Here is a 15,961-nt window from a genome sequence, read left to right on the forward strand (position 1 = left end):
AAAGATCTTCATGACCAAGATAATCACGATGGTGTGATCACTCATCTAGAGCCAGACATCCTGGAATTGAAGTCAAGTGGGCCTTAGAAAGCATCACTACGAACAAAGGTAGTGAAGGTGACGGAATTCCAGTGGAGCTATTTCAAATCCTGAAAGATGATACTGTGAAAGTGCTGAACTCAATATGCCAACAAATTTGGAAAACCCAGCAGTGGCCACAGGACTGGAAAAGGTCAGTTTTCATTCCAATCCCAAAGAAAGGCAATGCCAAAGAATGCTCAAACTACCACACAATTGCACTCATCTCACACGCTAGTAAAGTAATGCTCAAAATTCTCCAAGCCAGGCTTCAGCAATACGTGAACCGTGAACTTCCAGATGTTCAAGCTGGTCTTAGAAAAGGCAGAGGAACCAGAGATCAAATTGCCAACATCCGCTGGATCATGGAAAAAGCAAGAGAGTTCCAGAAAAACATCTATTTCTGCTTTATTGACTATGCCAAAGCCTTTGTGTGGATCACAATAAACTGTGGAAAATTCTGAAAGAGATGGGAATACCAGACCACTTGACCGGCCTCTTGAGAAACCTGTATGCAGGTCAGGAAGCAACAGTTAGAACTGGACATGGCACAACCGACTGGTTCCAAATAGGAAAAGGAGTACATCAAGGCTGTACATTGTCACCCTGCTTATTTAACATATGCAGAGTACATCCTGAGAAACGCTGGGCTGGAAGAAGCACAAGCTGGAATCAAGATTGCCAAGAGAAATATCAATAACCTCAGATATGCAGATGACACCACCCTTATGGCAGAAAGTGATGAGGAACTAAAAAGCCTCTTGAGGTAGGTGAAAGAGGAGAGTGAAAAAGTTGGCTTAAAGCTCAACATTCAGAAAACGAAGATCATGGCAAATAGCTGGGGAAACAGTGGAAACAGTGTCAGACTTTATTTTTCTGGGCTCCAAAATCACTGCAGATGGTGACTGCAGCCATGAAATTAAAAGACGCTTACTCCTTGGAAGGAAAGTTATGACCAACCTAGATAGCATATTCAAAAGCAGAGATATTACTTTGCCAACAAAGGTCTGTCTAGTCAAGGGTATGGTTTTTTCCAGTGGTCATGTTATGGATGTGAGAGTTGGACTGTGAAGAAAGCTGAGCACCGAAGAATTGATGCTTTTGAACTGTGGTTGTGGGGAAGACTCTTGAGAGTCCCTTGGATTGCAAGGAGATCCAACCAGTCCATTCTAAAGGAGATCAGTCCTGGGTGTTCATTGGAAGGACTGATACTGAGGCTGAAACTCCAATACTTTGGCTACCTCATGCGAAGAGTTGACTCATTGGAGAAGACCCTGATGGTGGGAGGGATTGGGGGCAGGAGGAGAAGGGGACGACAGAGGATGAGATGGCTGGATGGCATTACCGACTAGATGGACATGAGGTTGCGTGAACTCCGGGAGTTGGTGATGGACAGGGAGGCCTGGCGTGCTGCGATTCACGGGGTCGGGTCGCAAAGAGTCGGACACGACTGAGCAACTGAACTGAACTGAACTGGAGGGCACAGGGATTTACAATTTAAGTTATCTTTTGATTGTGGTGCCGCTGATTTGCATTGAGAAACGCTATGCAAATAGGTCCTGTAGAGAAATGAAAGAAACCTTAGATTTAACGTACTGTCACTTGTAGGCCGGGAGAAGCACACACTAGGTCTAGTTTACGTAGCAATCTTGATCCTCAGCTCAGGAGCAGCTCTAATCTGATAACCCCCGCCCCGCGCTGGCGCCCACGAGGATGGGGGTTGGTGAGCCTGGGGCGGGGTCAGAAGCCCGACTGGAGCGCCATGTCCCCCGCCTCAATCGCCACCACCGGAAGCTCCACCCCTCCCCCTGGGACCCGCCCCTCCGCCGCTGGGGCCCCTCTAAGGCCACGCCCCTCGGCGGGCGGGTCACCAACGACGCCCGGGCCGGAAGTGACGACACCGGTGAAGCCTTTTGGGTGGGGCCTGGGTCATCAGCACCAAAGGCCGCGATTTCACATCGGAAACAAAATAGCGGATGCTCGGGAAGGAACCTCCGCTGCTAGAGGCCGGTGGTGGTGGCGGTGAGGAAAGGGTAGGTGCCCGAAGGGGAGTTGGGGGTGACAGGAACGCGCCTCACATCCGGTGCCAGTACGGGTGGCTGCGGGCAGGGTCGGGCCCTTTGTCGCCGTCCGGGCCACGGAGCCGGTGTCCTCGAGGATGAGGCGCGGGGCGCGGTCGGGCGGGGACCGAGGAACCTCATGTGGGGAACCAGGAGGGGCGGCCCGTTTCTCGGGCGCCGGGCGCGGAGCGCAGTCCGGTTGAAGAGAGTCCGCCTCAGCCTTGGTATGGAAGTGCTGGTTTCCCGAAGACAGCTGGGCGCAGGTGCTTTGGCCAGGGATTGACCGTCTTGCCTGGAGTTGGAGCGAGAGAAAAGAGGAAGCGCCTTGCGCTGGGTCTTGTTGAGCAACTGGTGAAACTCCACGCCTCGTCCTCTGAGTGTGTCCTTGTCCAGGGGAAGCGAATGGCACTCGGCTAATTTCCTTCTGTCTCAGTTCGAAGCGGAAAACACCGGGGTCTGATGCTTTTGCCTTAATTTGGACTGTCGCGAGGCTTATATGTCCAGTGCTTTGCCTGTATTTTAGATACTTGGCTTTTTGATCCCGCAGATTCCTTTCACATAAGTATCTGCTTCTCTGGTAGAAAAGTCAACTTAATGATTTTACAAGGGTTGTTTGCCTGCTTTGGAGAAGAGGAATAAAGCGTTCAAGGTTTACTATGGGAGATAAGAATGGCAGGCAAATCACTATATTGCAGAGCACGTTGTAAAAGTCATAAATATTCTCTCAAGTTTGAGGCAAGTGGAGATTACATCTGGTTAAAGGCATCTTGTTACTTGAGTTATGTTGCACCATGGAAAGTTTTCACCCTCGGAGTTGAATTGAGGAGGGCATTATATCAGAGGGTGTACTACGAAGAGCGGCACTCTGGATCCGAAGCGTCCGGTACCCAGTGTGCACTTTAAATCACTCTTATGAAGGAGGATAAAAACAGGAACGAGATTGGGAGCCGATTGCATTTGGCTGATTCAGTCACCTGCCAAAGCCAGTTTCAATTCTCCTTTTACTCATTTACAGAGTTCTGCCAACGTAAACCCCCTCCCACCTCCATTTATTAACAAGCCCTTAACAATGAAAAAGAAGCTTATTTATTGAATGCATGGATTTCCTCCCTCCTCTCTCCAGAGAAAAGTAGATGATAGAAGCGGCATCTATCATCTGTTTTTACATTCGTCGGTTCATCTTCCTTGGGTAAATGGGTATCACAACTCTGGGCATACTTTCCTCTGAGTGAATATGGTGTGGTGCTGAATTTTAAGTTAGTGGCTGCCTCTGGCCCTAGCCTGCTGCGTGAATTTCCATTTGGGGAGAACCGGAGGATTGGAGTTGGTCTCTGAGAATCATTCCAGAGGGAAAGATAGAAAGTTTGTCTGTCAGCAAGGCTTTTGTGGTCCCCTTCCCCTCCCTCACAAAGGGATCTAGGTTCCTTCTGCTTCTGCTCTCCCACTGCTTTACCTCAGATTTCAGGGAGAGACTTGTTTCTTTTGGATGTATTCTGAAAAATTAATAGTGCCTCTCCTTTGTGTGATCAGTTCCAGGCAGATTTGGAAGGTGTTTTGAGCTTTGCTCTTAAAAAGTTTTGTGACAAGAACTTTGCCTTAGGTACGTAAGGTCTAGAATGAGTGAGAGATTTGAGGTGACTTTTGCATGAACCAGGTGGGATATAATGAAAATTTGGCCTTTGGTGGTGACAGAGACTTAGAAAGGAGGAAAACTATGAAAAGGATATGACTGGCCAATCGAGAAGCAAGGAGTGAAACATGAAGTTGACTAGGAGGCTTTGTTTAGAAAATGGGGGAAACAATCATAGGAATAAGAAAGCTAGGAGCAAAAGAGAGTCCAGAAGAGGAGAAATCGGTTTGGAAGTATCACTTTTCAAGTGCCAGTAGTTGAAATATCCCGTGGACAGGCCTGGAGCTGTAAACATAAGTAGCCTTAAGTAGCCTTACCAGTTGATTTTGGAACAGTGGAGGAGAAGCCTGAGAAAAGGAGGGGGACAAGGAGGCCCAGGCAGAGCCTAGGAACACTTATAATGAGATGGTGGAAGAGGATAAGGAGCCATCTGAGGGGAATGAGTGGTGGGAGGAGAACCTCCACGATGCAGTGTCACTAAACTGAGGAAGGGAGGGAAGCTTCAGGAAGGAAAAGGTTGTCAGGGATTTTCAGTATTAAGCCTGTTTGTCGGAGAAAGAACTGAAGCTTTAGAGGCACTGTCCAATAGAAACATCACGTGAGAGCTACAAAGGTCAGTTTTAAGTTTTCTGATGAGCAAATTTTTTAAAGATAGAAATAGGTGAAGTTAATTTGAATAATGTATTTTATATAACTCAGTACAGCTAAATAATTTTATTTCAACATGTTGTTAATGTAAAAACATTCTTCTCTGTCTTCCCCTCTAGACAGTAAGCACCTTAGGTGACCAGAAGCATCATCGGATGCACTAGCACCCCTCGTACCTACCACAGTGTGTGGTTGTGTAGAAGAATCCCAACAAGTGTTTGTTGATTAAAGGGTATTCGTGTTTGACTATGCCTTGTACAGTTCCTTAAGGTGATCTAAGCAAACATTAATAAGCATTGCTGAGAATAGTCAATGATTTACAAATTAACTGTGAATAGTCCTTTTCTTTGTTAAAGATTAGTTGTGTTCTGCCATTTCCACAACAGATTTTCCACAATGACTCATTGTAATTACATCTTCCATGTAGAGTTACTGAAATGAAATTTGAGAGGAAATGAATCTCTTTAACTATATAAGTAATAATACAGGACCATGGTCCCATATCCACAGTTCTCAAATCCAAAAGCTCCTAAATCATTTGACGGCAAACTCTAACCTGAACCTCTCTATGTAATTTAGGACTTCTTATATATTTCACTACATGTTTATTAGTGTGTTTGATTTTGTGGCTCTATCTAATACCCTGGGGGAGCATTATAAAACATGGCATTTGCCTCCTGTTGCAGTGCGGGAGACCTGGGTTCGATCCCTGGATTGGGAAGATCCCCTGAAGAAGGGAAAGGCTACCCACTCCAGTATTCTGGCCTGGAGGATTCCATGGACTGTATAGTCCATGGGGTCGCAAAGAGTCAGACACTTCTGAGCAACTTTCACTTTGAACTTTACAAAATCCAAAAAAATATATAAATTCTAAACCTGTTTAGTCCTAAGGGTTTCAGATAAAAGATTTTACGTTTATGTCTTCGTTCATTTTTTATTGCACCTTCTGAGCCCACATAACCATTATAATTTAAAGACAACCATGATAACTCTACATAGTAGACCTCCCCCAAACTCAGTGCCTTAGAGCGTTAGCTCTCACTCTTCTTAAAGGTGACAGCTAGGGTAGTTCTGCTTTGCCCTTCTTCTGCTGGGCCCCAGGCTGAAGGGGCAGTGGCTACCCAAATAAGTTGTTGAGGGGACGGCAGAAGTACCGGAAGACAGGGCCCCCTGCACAAGCACAGTTTTAACTGTTTGTGCTGCATCTGCCAAGATCCCATGACCAAAGGAAGTTGTTGTGTTGAGCCCAAAGGCATGGAGTGGGTAGTAGACTGCACTCACCTTGAGGCCAAAGCAACTCACGGAACCAAGCTCAGCATCCTTTCTTGGGCATGTTGGGGGAGGGAGTGAATATATGCTAAATAATAATCTAATCTACCACAAATGGTTCACAGTAGAGTGGGAAGGAAGGAAGCGGGGGGAAAAATCACCAAATTGGATGTATCACTGTGTTTGCTCTTTTGAGGGCCTGTCACCTTCACAAAGCCTCTTGTGGGACTGGGGAGATTGTTTGCTCCCTAATCTCTTAAAATTGAGAGTCTTTCTAGGCTGTATTCCTGACGTTTTAGATTAATTTTAAATTATTAATTTTAGTTTGTTACCTTGGGATGTAGTGAGAGACAGAAACATACTTTTCTGTTGGTATGTCCCTAAATGAATTTTTAATAAGCTTCTTTTGGGGATTTCAAGCATTGGTCCTGTGATACTTTTTATTTATTTATTTATTTTTTCTGTGATACTTTTTAAAGTGCTGATGGATAGAAGGTTTTCTGGTTAGATAGATTTTTCTGTTCAGCACATCAAAACTTCAAGATTATCTGTATTCTCCTGGGGCTTTTAGTCTTTGTATATAATAGAAAGAAATTACAGCTGCCCATCAGAAAAGGATTTCTTTTTCCTTTTATCTGATTGAGCAAGTGTTTTGAGAAAAAGGAAATGAATAGCAGTGAATTCAAGAGTTGTGCTTTATCAGCCTCAGAAAATCTTTAGCAGATGGCCAGAGAGAAAACACCAAAATCTACTTACATCCCACTCCCTCTGCAATTCAGGTCATGTGAAAGATCCTCACTTCCCAACAACTGTCTTTTCTTGTTCTCAGGGCACTGTTCGTAATGTTATAAGGTCCAGTAGTGTCTTTTTGCCACGCTGCTGGGACAGTGGGTCATTGGCCTTCTCCATGCAGTCATCAATTGTTTTCAGCTGTTACTGGCCCTGAATCAAATCTAGCTTTGCCTGCCCCTTCGTACCAACAATGTTTGATTGTTCTCTAAGCCTGACTTGCTAGCCCTGTTGCCTACCTCCACTTCCTGCTGCTGCTGCTGCTAAGTCGCTTCAGTCGTGTCTGACTCTGTGCAACCCCATAGACGGCAGCCCACCAGGCTCCGCCGTCCCTGGGATTCTCCAGGCAAGAACACTGGAGTGGGTTGCCATTTCCTTCTCCAATGCATGAAAGTGAAAAGGGAAAGTGAAGTCGCTCATTTGTGTCCGACTTTTAGCTACCCCATGGACTACAGCTCACCAGGCTCCTCTGTCCATGGGATTTTCCAGGCAAGAGTATTGGAGTGGGGTGCCATTGCCTTTTCCCCTCCACTTCCTACTGAACTCCATATAACGGGTAGTTCTTCCAGGAAGGGTCACCCTGCAGCACTGTGATCTTTAATGCATCGGTGGAGGCATGAGCTTTCTTCAGGTGAACTGGCAAAGGACCTGGGCTGGGTGGGTGTCAGAATATTTGGTTTCTGGAATTGCTGTTACTTGCCCTGTAATTGTACACGGGCAGATTCTTTCACCTTTCCTTAGCCTTAGTGTTTTACATGTAAATACAGATGTGTCTTAAATACAGTTGTCCTTTGGTGGGGGGCAGGGATGGAGGACAAGTGCTTTCAGGACTCCCACCAAGCCCCACCCCATGGCTAACAGAATCCTTGGATGCTGAAGTCCTTTATATAAAATGGCATAATATTTGCATATAATCTATACACATCCTCCTGTATACTTTAAATTATCTCTAGATTACTTATAATACCTAATATGAATGAAGACACCTTTTCCAGTCCTGTGGCTACTGCTGGGTTTTCCAAATTTGCTGGCATATTGACTGCAGCACTTTCACAGCATCATCTTTTAGGATTTTAAATAGCTCACCTGGAATTCCATCACCTCCACTAGCTTTGTTCATAGTAATGCTTCCTACGGCCCACTTGACTTCACACTCCAGGGTGTCTGGCTCTTGGTGAGTGACCACATCATCATGGTTTTCTGGATCATTAAGACCTTTCTTGTATAATGTTTCTGTGTATTCTTGCCATCTCTTCTTAATCTCTTCTGCTTCTGTTAGGTCTTTTTTGTCCTTTTTCATGCCCATCCTTGCATGAAATGTTCCTTTGATATCTCCAATTTTCTTGACAAGATCTCTAGTCTTTGCTGTTCTACTGTTTTCCTCTTATTTATTTGTCTTGTTTGTTTAAGAAGGCCACCTTATCTCTTCTTGCTATTCTCCAGAACTCTGCATTCAGTTGGGTGTATCTTTTTCTTTCTTATTTGCCTTTCGCTTCTCAATTAGTCAACTTTTAAAAATCTAGAAGCATAGGTCAGAACATTTGCTTTCAATACTTTGAGAATATAACTGTTCTGCTGGAATCCACCTCCCTTTTGGGTAAGCTAGCATACATGTTGTCAAACCCTAAATATAGGTATACACCTTCAAAAATCTATTTGACTTTTTAAATAGAAGTATATAGGAATGTGCACAGATCAGAGAATTTTCAGATTGACACCTCTGTGTAACTAGCACCCAGATCAAGAAACAAAACATTACCAATAACTCCAGAAGCTTCCTGTGTACCCCCTTCTGGTGATCAATTCCCATAAAAGTAGCCATTGAGTCTGCTGTTAATTTTAATTCATTTTATTTTTTAAATAATTTTATTTATTCATTTTCTTTTTATTTATTTTTTTTCTTTTTTTCATTTTCTTTTTAAAACAAATTAATATTATATATTTTAAACAGAACTGTCTCACTATATAATTATATCTTTTTTAGTTAATATTAATTTGCAACCTTTTGATCTCACGCCAGCTTACTATGGGCACATAGTAAGTTGGACGGGAGGCGAAAAGTGGGCACAGTATTTAAAAGCATGTAGGATAGGGACTTCCCTGGTGGTCCCGTGGTTAAGTAGTTGTGCCTTCACTGCAGGCGGCATGGTTTTGATTCCTGGTGGGAGTATTAAGACTCCAATGCCTCATGGCATGGCCCCCCAAAAATACATGGGATAGAAAGGAAAGCATACCTTGATTATGAATTTGTCATGATTTAAACGATCCAAATATAGGTGATAAGGGTTAATTGAAAGTCAATACCTTTACTAGAGGAAAAAGTTGTTTTATGTGGTTTTTTATGAAAAAAATCATTAGAATAAGAAAGCAGAATAATATTTAGAGGATAGAAGATCCTGAAATGAAACAACATTGACAACGTGCTTTCATTTAAGTATGTATATGGTAATATTTTAGACACTTTAAATGAATTAGAGTATTGCTTAGGTATGCAAACCATTTTTTTCTTCTGTATTTCTGAAGACTTTCAATGAAAAAGCAAAGTTTGAAGTCCTAAGGAATTGGCCAGTGGACATTCAGGTACCTAGACAGGCACATGGGAGGGTGAGGTCTGGGAGATGGAGTAATGTGTGTGAGCAAGGCTGTGCGAGGAGGCAGAGGAGGGGCTGGGGGTCAGGAGTCTGTGGTTTTGGTCTTGGTCTGCCCAGTTGAATGCTTTTAAGCAAGTCACTGAACTTGGGTCCCGTTCTGTTTTTGTAAAATAAATATATTATCTAGTTCTTCTGCCTTGGAGCATTGTGGTAAAGGAAAAAATGAGATGATAAAAAGAAATTAAAAACACAAAACATAATTTTATGGTGATATAAATTAAGGTGGATCGCAAAAGGAACATTGACAAGAACATTCTTTAAAATCATTTAGCACCCTTTGCTTTAGATCTGAAATCATTAGATATGATAGTGATCGAAAATATTTGGTTTCTCAAGTAGATCTACTCATTACCAAGAAGTAACTTGAGCTGACAAAAGTTTGTCAACTGAAGGTCTTGGCATAGTAATGCATTTCCGGTTTACAAATTAGTCTTTTAAGTGTTTAATTGGTGTGAATGGATTTATTAGAACTTAACCAACTCTTGGTAACCCAGTAAAATCTGTTCCAGACCTAATCCAGGAGCCAGCAAGTGACAGCAGCCTGTGAGGTCCTTAGAAAGCGTGGCCTGGAGGAAAACACATGAAAGAAAGGTTTGTTTTTGCAAAAAGTCATTTGTGAAAGTGTTTCAGAATAACAGTATAATTGTAATGCACAAAAGATTGTTTTCTTTTTCCCTTTTTCAGAACCCCAAGAGGCTCTGTTTTCTGTGGAAAAGTATATCTATACAGTTGCTCCAATGACAGAGTTACCTGCACCCTTGTCCTACTTCCAGAATGCACAGATGTCCGAGGACAACCACCTGAGCAATACTGTACGTAGCCAGGTACAGTGTCAACCTCTGCAACTACCCTTTCAGATGGTGGATTCATTGACCACCCTCCCTCACCTCCAGGAGAGGCACAGGACTGAGCAGGCTTTGTCAGCTTTACCAGATTTACATATTTGCGGAACTTCAAGTACGGGAAAGCACTGTCCCATTTGGTGCAGGGGACGCAAGGCTGCGTGAGTCTTGGTTGTTGATACAGTTCCTCCCTGGCTCAGACATCACCTCCCTTTCTGACGCCTTCTCCAACTTCCCCAGCTGTTTATTACTCTACCTAGCTTGCTCTTACTCTTCTGTGGGCTGAGTACATTTTATTTGCTTTTAGTTTTTCAGTGCCTGGCCAGCCTGGTTCTTGACGGTGCTCAGTAAGTGCTCCTTGACAGAATGATGAACACAGGGCTGAGTGTAGCAGTCCTGGGAGAGGTCAAAGGAGAGAAGAAGGAAAGGGATGTAATCTGTGCATGGAACACAGAGACTCGGCGGCTCCACACACAGACCAGAGCTGCCTGTTCCTCTGCTAGCTAATCATTACATGTTGCAGGCAGAGTCCACAGATGGCCTATGAGACGGCTGGGGTGGCAGTATTACTTTTAGAGGTGGAGCCAGAATGGGGAAAAACACAAGGCCAACTGTAAGCCGTACAGGCTGCAGGGGGTGGGGAGCAGGGCCAAACTTTCCTCTGTGTGAACCAGAGGGTGGAGCCAGTGGTGGAAGGAAAGAGGTTCTGGATTAGGAAAGAGGAACTTCCTCATAAGTACTGTATGTCTGAAAGAGCATGGACTATCTCATGGGCTAGTGTGTGCATGTCACTAAAAGCAGCCACAGAGGCTGGAGGACTATCAGCCAGATCTGCAGAGGGTTAGTTCATGGACTGAGCGGTGAACTATAGCACTGGGTGGCCAGAGATTGAGAATTCAGTTAAGGGTCAAAATGTGGGAGGAAGGTTTCCCAAAGTAAACCTCCATGGATGAGTAAGATTTGAGTAGAGCCAACTGGGAAGTCATGACTGATGGAAGAACTAACACTAGTGGAAGACGAGTTGTCCTCAGTATAAATCGACAGGGAGGTTCTCTCTGGGGATATCAGAAGCAGATCACACTGTATTGTTAGAGCATTTTAAACAAGTGAAATCAATTTAAAATGAATATCGAGGGAAGCTCGAAAGAGAACACCTGAGGGGTTGATGGCATGGAAGAGGGACTGTTGCCCCTCGTGTCTGGGTGGATGGTTAATAAGGAGTGTTCTGACAACACACTTGCTCCACTTCTGTGTGTCAGCAGCTTGACTTTCTCCTTTTTGCTGTTCCCTAGGAATGGCCTTTTGAAAAAGTTAGACTGGGCTACATTAGAAGGTTCTTGGGGTACAGCTGTGTAAGTTTGGATGCTGCAGACTTTGTACTCATTTTCAAACTGTTAGAGAAGAGAGAAGAAAAGTGGGAATTGCAGACTTGGGTCTTCTTCCTTAACCAGAGCTGCTCCTGTTTTATCTGTTTATACCGATCTTCCATGGATCCCTTTGAACAAAAGATTCCACAACTAACCAGTTAAAGGTCGCTCGTCTGCCCTCAGGAGCTGAAACCAGCCTACTGAATGTCTTCAGTGTGCTGGATTCATACTCGGTGCTCTCACAAACATCATGCAGCTTTAGGGCCTGGCATTTTAGGGACATTTATCATAAATGAGCAAGTTTTCCTTCTATCTTCCCCTCCTTTGAATAGCTGCTCTATTAAAGTACTTATCTATACGACTCTAGAGTACACAAACACGCAATTTTACACTAGATATTACAGAAGGAAAAGAAAATTCATTTACAAATATTTTTGAAGCTGAAAGAGAATGAATAACTTGCTTACAGACTAGGTGAGTAGGTGAATTATCCTTTCCTTTTAAAAATGAAAATCATTGTATGTTTTTCAATTAAAAATAGTCTTTAAAGGGACTTCCCTGGTGGTCCACTGATTAGGACTAGGCACTTCCAATGCAATGGGTGTGGGTTTGATCCATGGTTGGAGAACTAGGATCCGTGTGCTGCATGGCATGGCCAAAAAAAAAAATGTTTAAAAGAAATATTCAGCAGGCCTGAATATGAAAATAAACTTTTCTATATCTTATAAAGACAGACTGAAGTAAGCTATATTAGAAATGTCTGTGTAGTCCAGCTAGTGTTCAGCTGTTCCATTTATTGTTTTAATGTCCATACCATAAAAGCCCAACAAGGAAAAGATGAGTGATTTTGGTGATTTTCCCCTTTGTTTTTTCCACATGTTCAATAATACAGGAATCTCATAATTTAAAAAGAAAAGTATTTTTAAAGAGGAAAATTTTTGGATGTTGAAGGAAGGTCGCAAGAGGAGAAAATGCTAGGTGGGGAATATCTGTGGAAAGGAGCAAAAGCCTTCAAGGTGCCCATAATGACTGAACGAACAGTAGTGGGGAAATGAGAGTAACTGATGTCAAAGAAACCAGAAAAGCATGATAGCCTGAGGTCTTGGTAATTGGAATTTATATTCTGTCCTTGCCACTGATAAAAGCTTCAGTTGTGTTTGTCAGTTTCCATTTAAAAGACTGAAATGTTTACCACGCTTTATAAAAAGGTTTCGTAAAAATACTGAGTTTTTGGACTTAAACTTTAAGCCAGCTTTCATATTCTAGAAAACTAGCCCATATAAAACATCTTAATTCCTGCTCGTAACAAATGAGAGGAGTTAAATTGTTTTCACCTTTTCAGTTTTTAGAAAACTTGACTTTTTTATGCTTGTTAGCCCTACTAGGTTATAAAATCTCTAAAGGCGGAACCTTATTCATGTTTCTGAGCTGACTTTCGAATTTAATCACCAAGTGTCTCTAAACCAGTTCAGTACAAATCTCCCTGCCAAAGAACAAAGAGGTTTTTGGGTTTTTTCTCACATTAGCAAGAGAAAATTTAAAATTTTGTTTCTGCAAATAGAAATCCAAAGTGAGTCTCAGTTGCATAAAGACTTCATCTTTTGTGTGAGAGGGTGCCCTGGGTGCCCTGTTCTCTGGAGCCACTCCTTGGCCATCACATCACTGCTCTCGACACCATGTCATTATCCACACTGCTGTCGCCATGTGGGGCAGAGCTCCAGTTTTTATGTAGAACAGCTGTCAAACGATAGTTTGGCATGTCACGAGAACCAAGTGGAGAATCCATTTTATTTATTTCTGTCTCAAGAATGCGTGTCCTGTGTCAACCAAAAATGTTAACTGCTTTCCATTAGTTTACCCACCACCTCTACTGGAAGCTAGAGTGGACCTCATGTTTTTGCTGTTGGTTGGCCACGTCTAGAGGGACTGGAGACTGGAAGGTAGATTGACTAAATAACTCAAGTGTTTTTGATGAAGGGCAAAGCTTGTAAGCTGTTAAATAACTGAAGTTCTTTGTTTTCTATTTAATTTTGGCTGCACTGGGTCTTCGTTTGCTGAGCACTTCCCTAGTTGTGGTGAGCACGGGGCTACTCTCTAATTGTGATGTTCAGGCTTCTCATTGCAGTGGCTTCTCTTGCTTTGGAGCTAGGCGCGAGGGTTTCAGTAGTTGTGGCACACAGGCTCAGCCCCATGGCATGTAGAATCTTCCTGGACCAAGCTGGTAAGTGGATTCTTAACCACTGAACTGCCTGTTAATTTGTAAAGTTTTATTTTCTGGTGCAGAATTTTGATGGGTAGAGTTCATGTTTTGATTTGACGTAGACTTACATCCCTTATCGTGGATTAGCTGAGGCCTTTTTGCTTTTCTGAGATACAAAGAAGTGATTTTTTTTTTAAAGTAAGTCTAAAATTCATTTATAGTTAACTAAGCCTTTTAAAATATGTTACAGCAGTAATTTTCAAATTGGAGTCCCCTGGAAGAATTGTTAAAACAAATTCTCTGGCCCGAAACCCAGAATTCCTGATTTTGTAGGTCTGGTATAGGGCCAGAGAATTTGCATTTCTGTCTACTTCCCAGATTCCACCGATGCTTCTGGTCCAGCGACCATAATTTGAGAATCACTATATTTGAATAACGATTTAAAGGGAAGGTGACCTTAGAGAAAAACAATTAGATTTATAAATTGAATATTCAGTATTTTAATTCTCATTAGTTTATTCTGACCCAAATTTTCTAGTCCTTAAGGCAATTAATTGTCAACAGCCTTTTTGATTTAGAATAGGATTAAAAAATCAGTTATTTGCCAACTAAAAAAGAATCCTTAAAGTAGAAATTCATTGAAAGGTCAGTACTAATTCTCTGTGTAAAGTAATTGCAGAGGAATACATGCAGATTGTTACCTTCAGCTCTGCTAAATTTACAACATTAAAAGGTGTCTGGTCTTTATAAACAAGGTCATTTGCAGTATCTTTTCCGAATTCAAAAGACTAAATGCAGAGAACTTTATTAAGTTATTAGCAAATCATAAGCTGGTAGAACTAACCCTCTCATTTTCTAGATGATGATGGGTCACTTTTTTAAAGTATGAGAAATCTTACGAAATTAAACAGAATGCAGACATGGAAGATGTTTAAAGGTGATTAAGTACTTGGGACCTTGAGGAGGAAAAAATAAGTGAAAGGAATGATCTAAATTTAAGCTAAATCAGGTTCACAGGCTTAATCAGTCAGCCTTTGGATGATGATGTTATTGTACTATTTATGGTAATGAATTTGTTTTCCCTCCCATTCATATCAAAATGAAGTAAAGAGAAAAAAGAACTTAAGATCTTGGGGTGACCTCCAGAGAAACATGCTTGTTTTTTGCATGAGAGTAAAATCAGAGGTCTTTAGCACAGATCTTAATAGTTTGTTTAAAAAACAAAAAAAAGCTCTAGGTTCAAGCCATACACAACAGCACCATAAATGTGTAATATTATCTCTCACCAGTTATGTCAACTGTTTAGGAAAATGACAACCTTCCTTGATGATGGAGTACTGGTTAAAGCTCTAACTCTGGGCAATCTCAAAGCTTGGGCAGGTGCTGGATAGAATTCTGCATGCTGTTGGAAACATTGCGTATGATTAATAAATATTTTCAAGTTTTCCACTTCACTTGCCAGTTCTTCAGTTCAGCTACTCTTCTCATTTTTTCTGCAGTGCAGGCTTAGGAGCCTCACATTTCTAATTGTGGAAATCCAAACAACATCTAGGGCTTCCCTGACAGCTCAGCTAGTAAAGAATCTGCCTGCAGTGCAGGAGACCCTGGTTTGATTCCTGGGTCGGGAAGAGCCGCTGGAGAAGGGATAGGCCACCCACTCCAGTATTCTTGGGCTTCCCTTGTGATTCAGCTGGTAAAGAATCCGCCTGCAATGCAGGAGACCTGGGTTCGATCCCTGGGTTGGGAAGATCCCCTGGAGAAGGGAAAGGCTATGCACTCCAGTATTCTGGCCTGGAGAATTCAATGGACTGTATAGTCCACAGGGTCGCAAAGAGTCAGACACGACTGAGTGACTTTCACTTTCAACAGACAACTTTCAAACAATTTCTATAAAGTCTTATTGGTACTTTTTTTTAAATTTATTTTTTTAAGATAATTTTATTTATTTATTTATTTTTGGCTGTGCTGGGTCTTTGTTGCTGTGCCGGCTTTTTCTTTAGCTGTGGTGAGTAGGGGCTACTCTCTAGTTGCAGTGCTCGGATTCCTCACTGAGGGGCCTCTCTTGTTGCAGAACACAGGCTCTAGGTGCGTGGATTTCAGTAGTTGCAGCGTGTGGACTCAGTAATTGTGGTGTGCGGCCCCGCAGCATGCGGGCTGCAGTAGTTCTGGCTCGTGGACTTAGTTGCTCTGCGTCTATGTGGGATCTTCCCAGATTGGGGATCGAACCCGAGTCTCCTGCACTGGCAAGTGAATTCTTATCCACTGCACTACCAGGGAAGCCCTTTAATTGGAGGATAATTGCTTTACAATGTTGTATTGGTTTCTGCCATACAACAACATGATTCAGCCATAAGTATATGTACATCCCCTCCCTCTTGAACCTCCCTCCCATATTTTTCTTATAAATAAATATGTATGTTAAGTAAA

The 15,961-nt window shown here is 42.6% G+C and overlaps 1 protein-coding gene across 6 annotated transcripts in view; it reads left to right on the top strand.

Annotated features, from left to right (window-relative positions):
• The first annotated feature begins 1,953 nt into the window (after positions 1–1,953).
• Positions 1,954–15,961, top strand: part of PSEN1 (presenilin 1) — a 70,600-nt gene continuing 56,592 nt past the window's right edge. For 2 of the 6 annotated variants that reach the window (XM_055538571.1, XM_055538575.1), the window contains exons 1-3: positions 1,954–2,111; positions 9,635–9,716; positions 9,810–9,949. In XM_055538571.1, coding sequence (XP_055394546.1) covers positions 9,863–9,949 — 87 coding nt within the window. In that variant the 5' untranslated portion in view covers positions 1,954–2,111; positions 9,635–9,716; positions 9,810–9,862. Of the gene's footprint in view, positions 2,112–4,360; positions 4,382–9,035; positions 9,055–9,634; positions 9,717–9,809; positions 9,950–15,961 lie in introns of those variants that run through there. The other 4 variants (XM_055538574.1, XM_055538576.1, XM_055538573.1 and 1 more) reach the window with 3 other exon arrangements.

Source organism: Bubalus kerabau, chromosome 10 (assembly GCF_029407905.1).
Source record: "Bubalus kerabau isolate K-KA32 ecotype Philippines breed swamp buffalo chromosome 10, PCC_UOA_SB_1v2, whole genome shotgun sequence".
Taxonomy (NCBI): domain Eukaryota; kingdom Metazoa; phylum Chordata; class Mammalia; order Artiodactyla; family Bovidae; genus Bubalus; species Bubalus kerabau.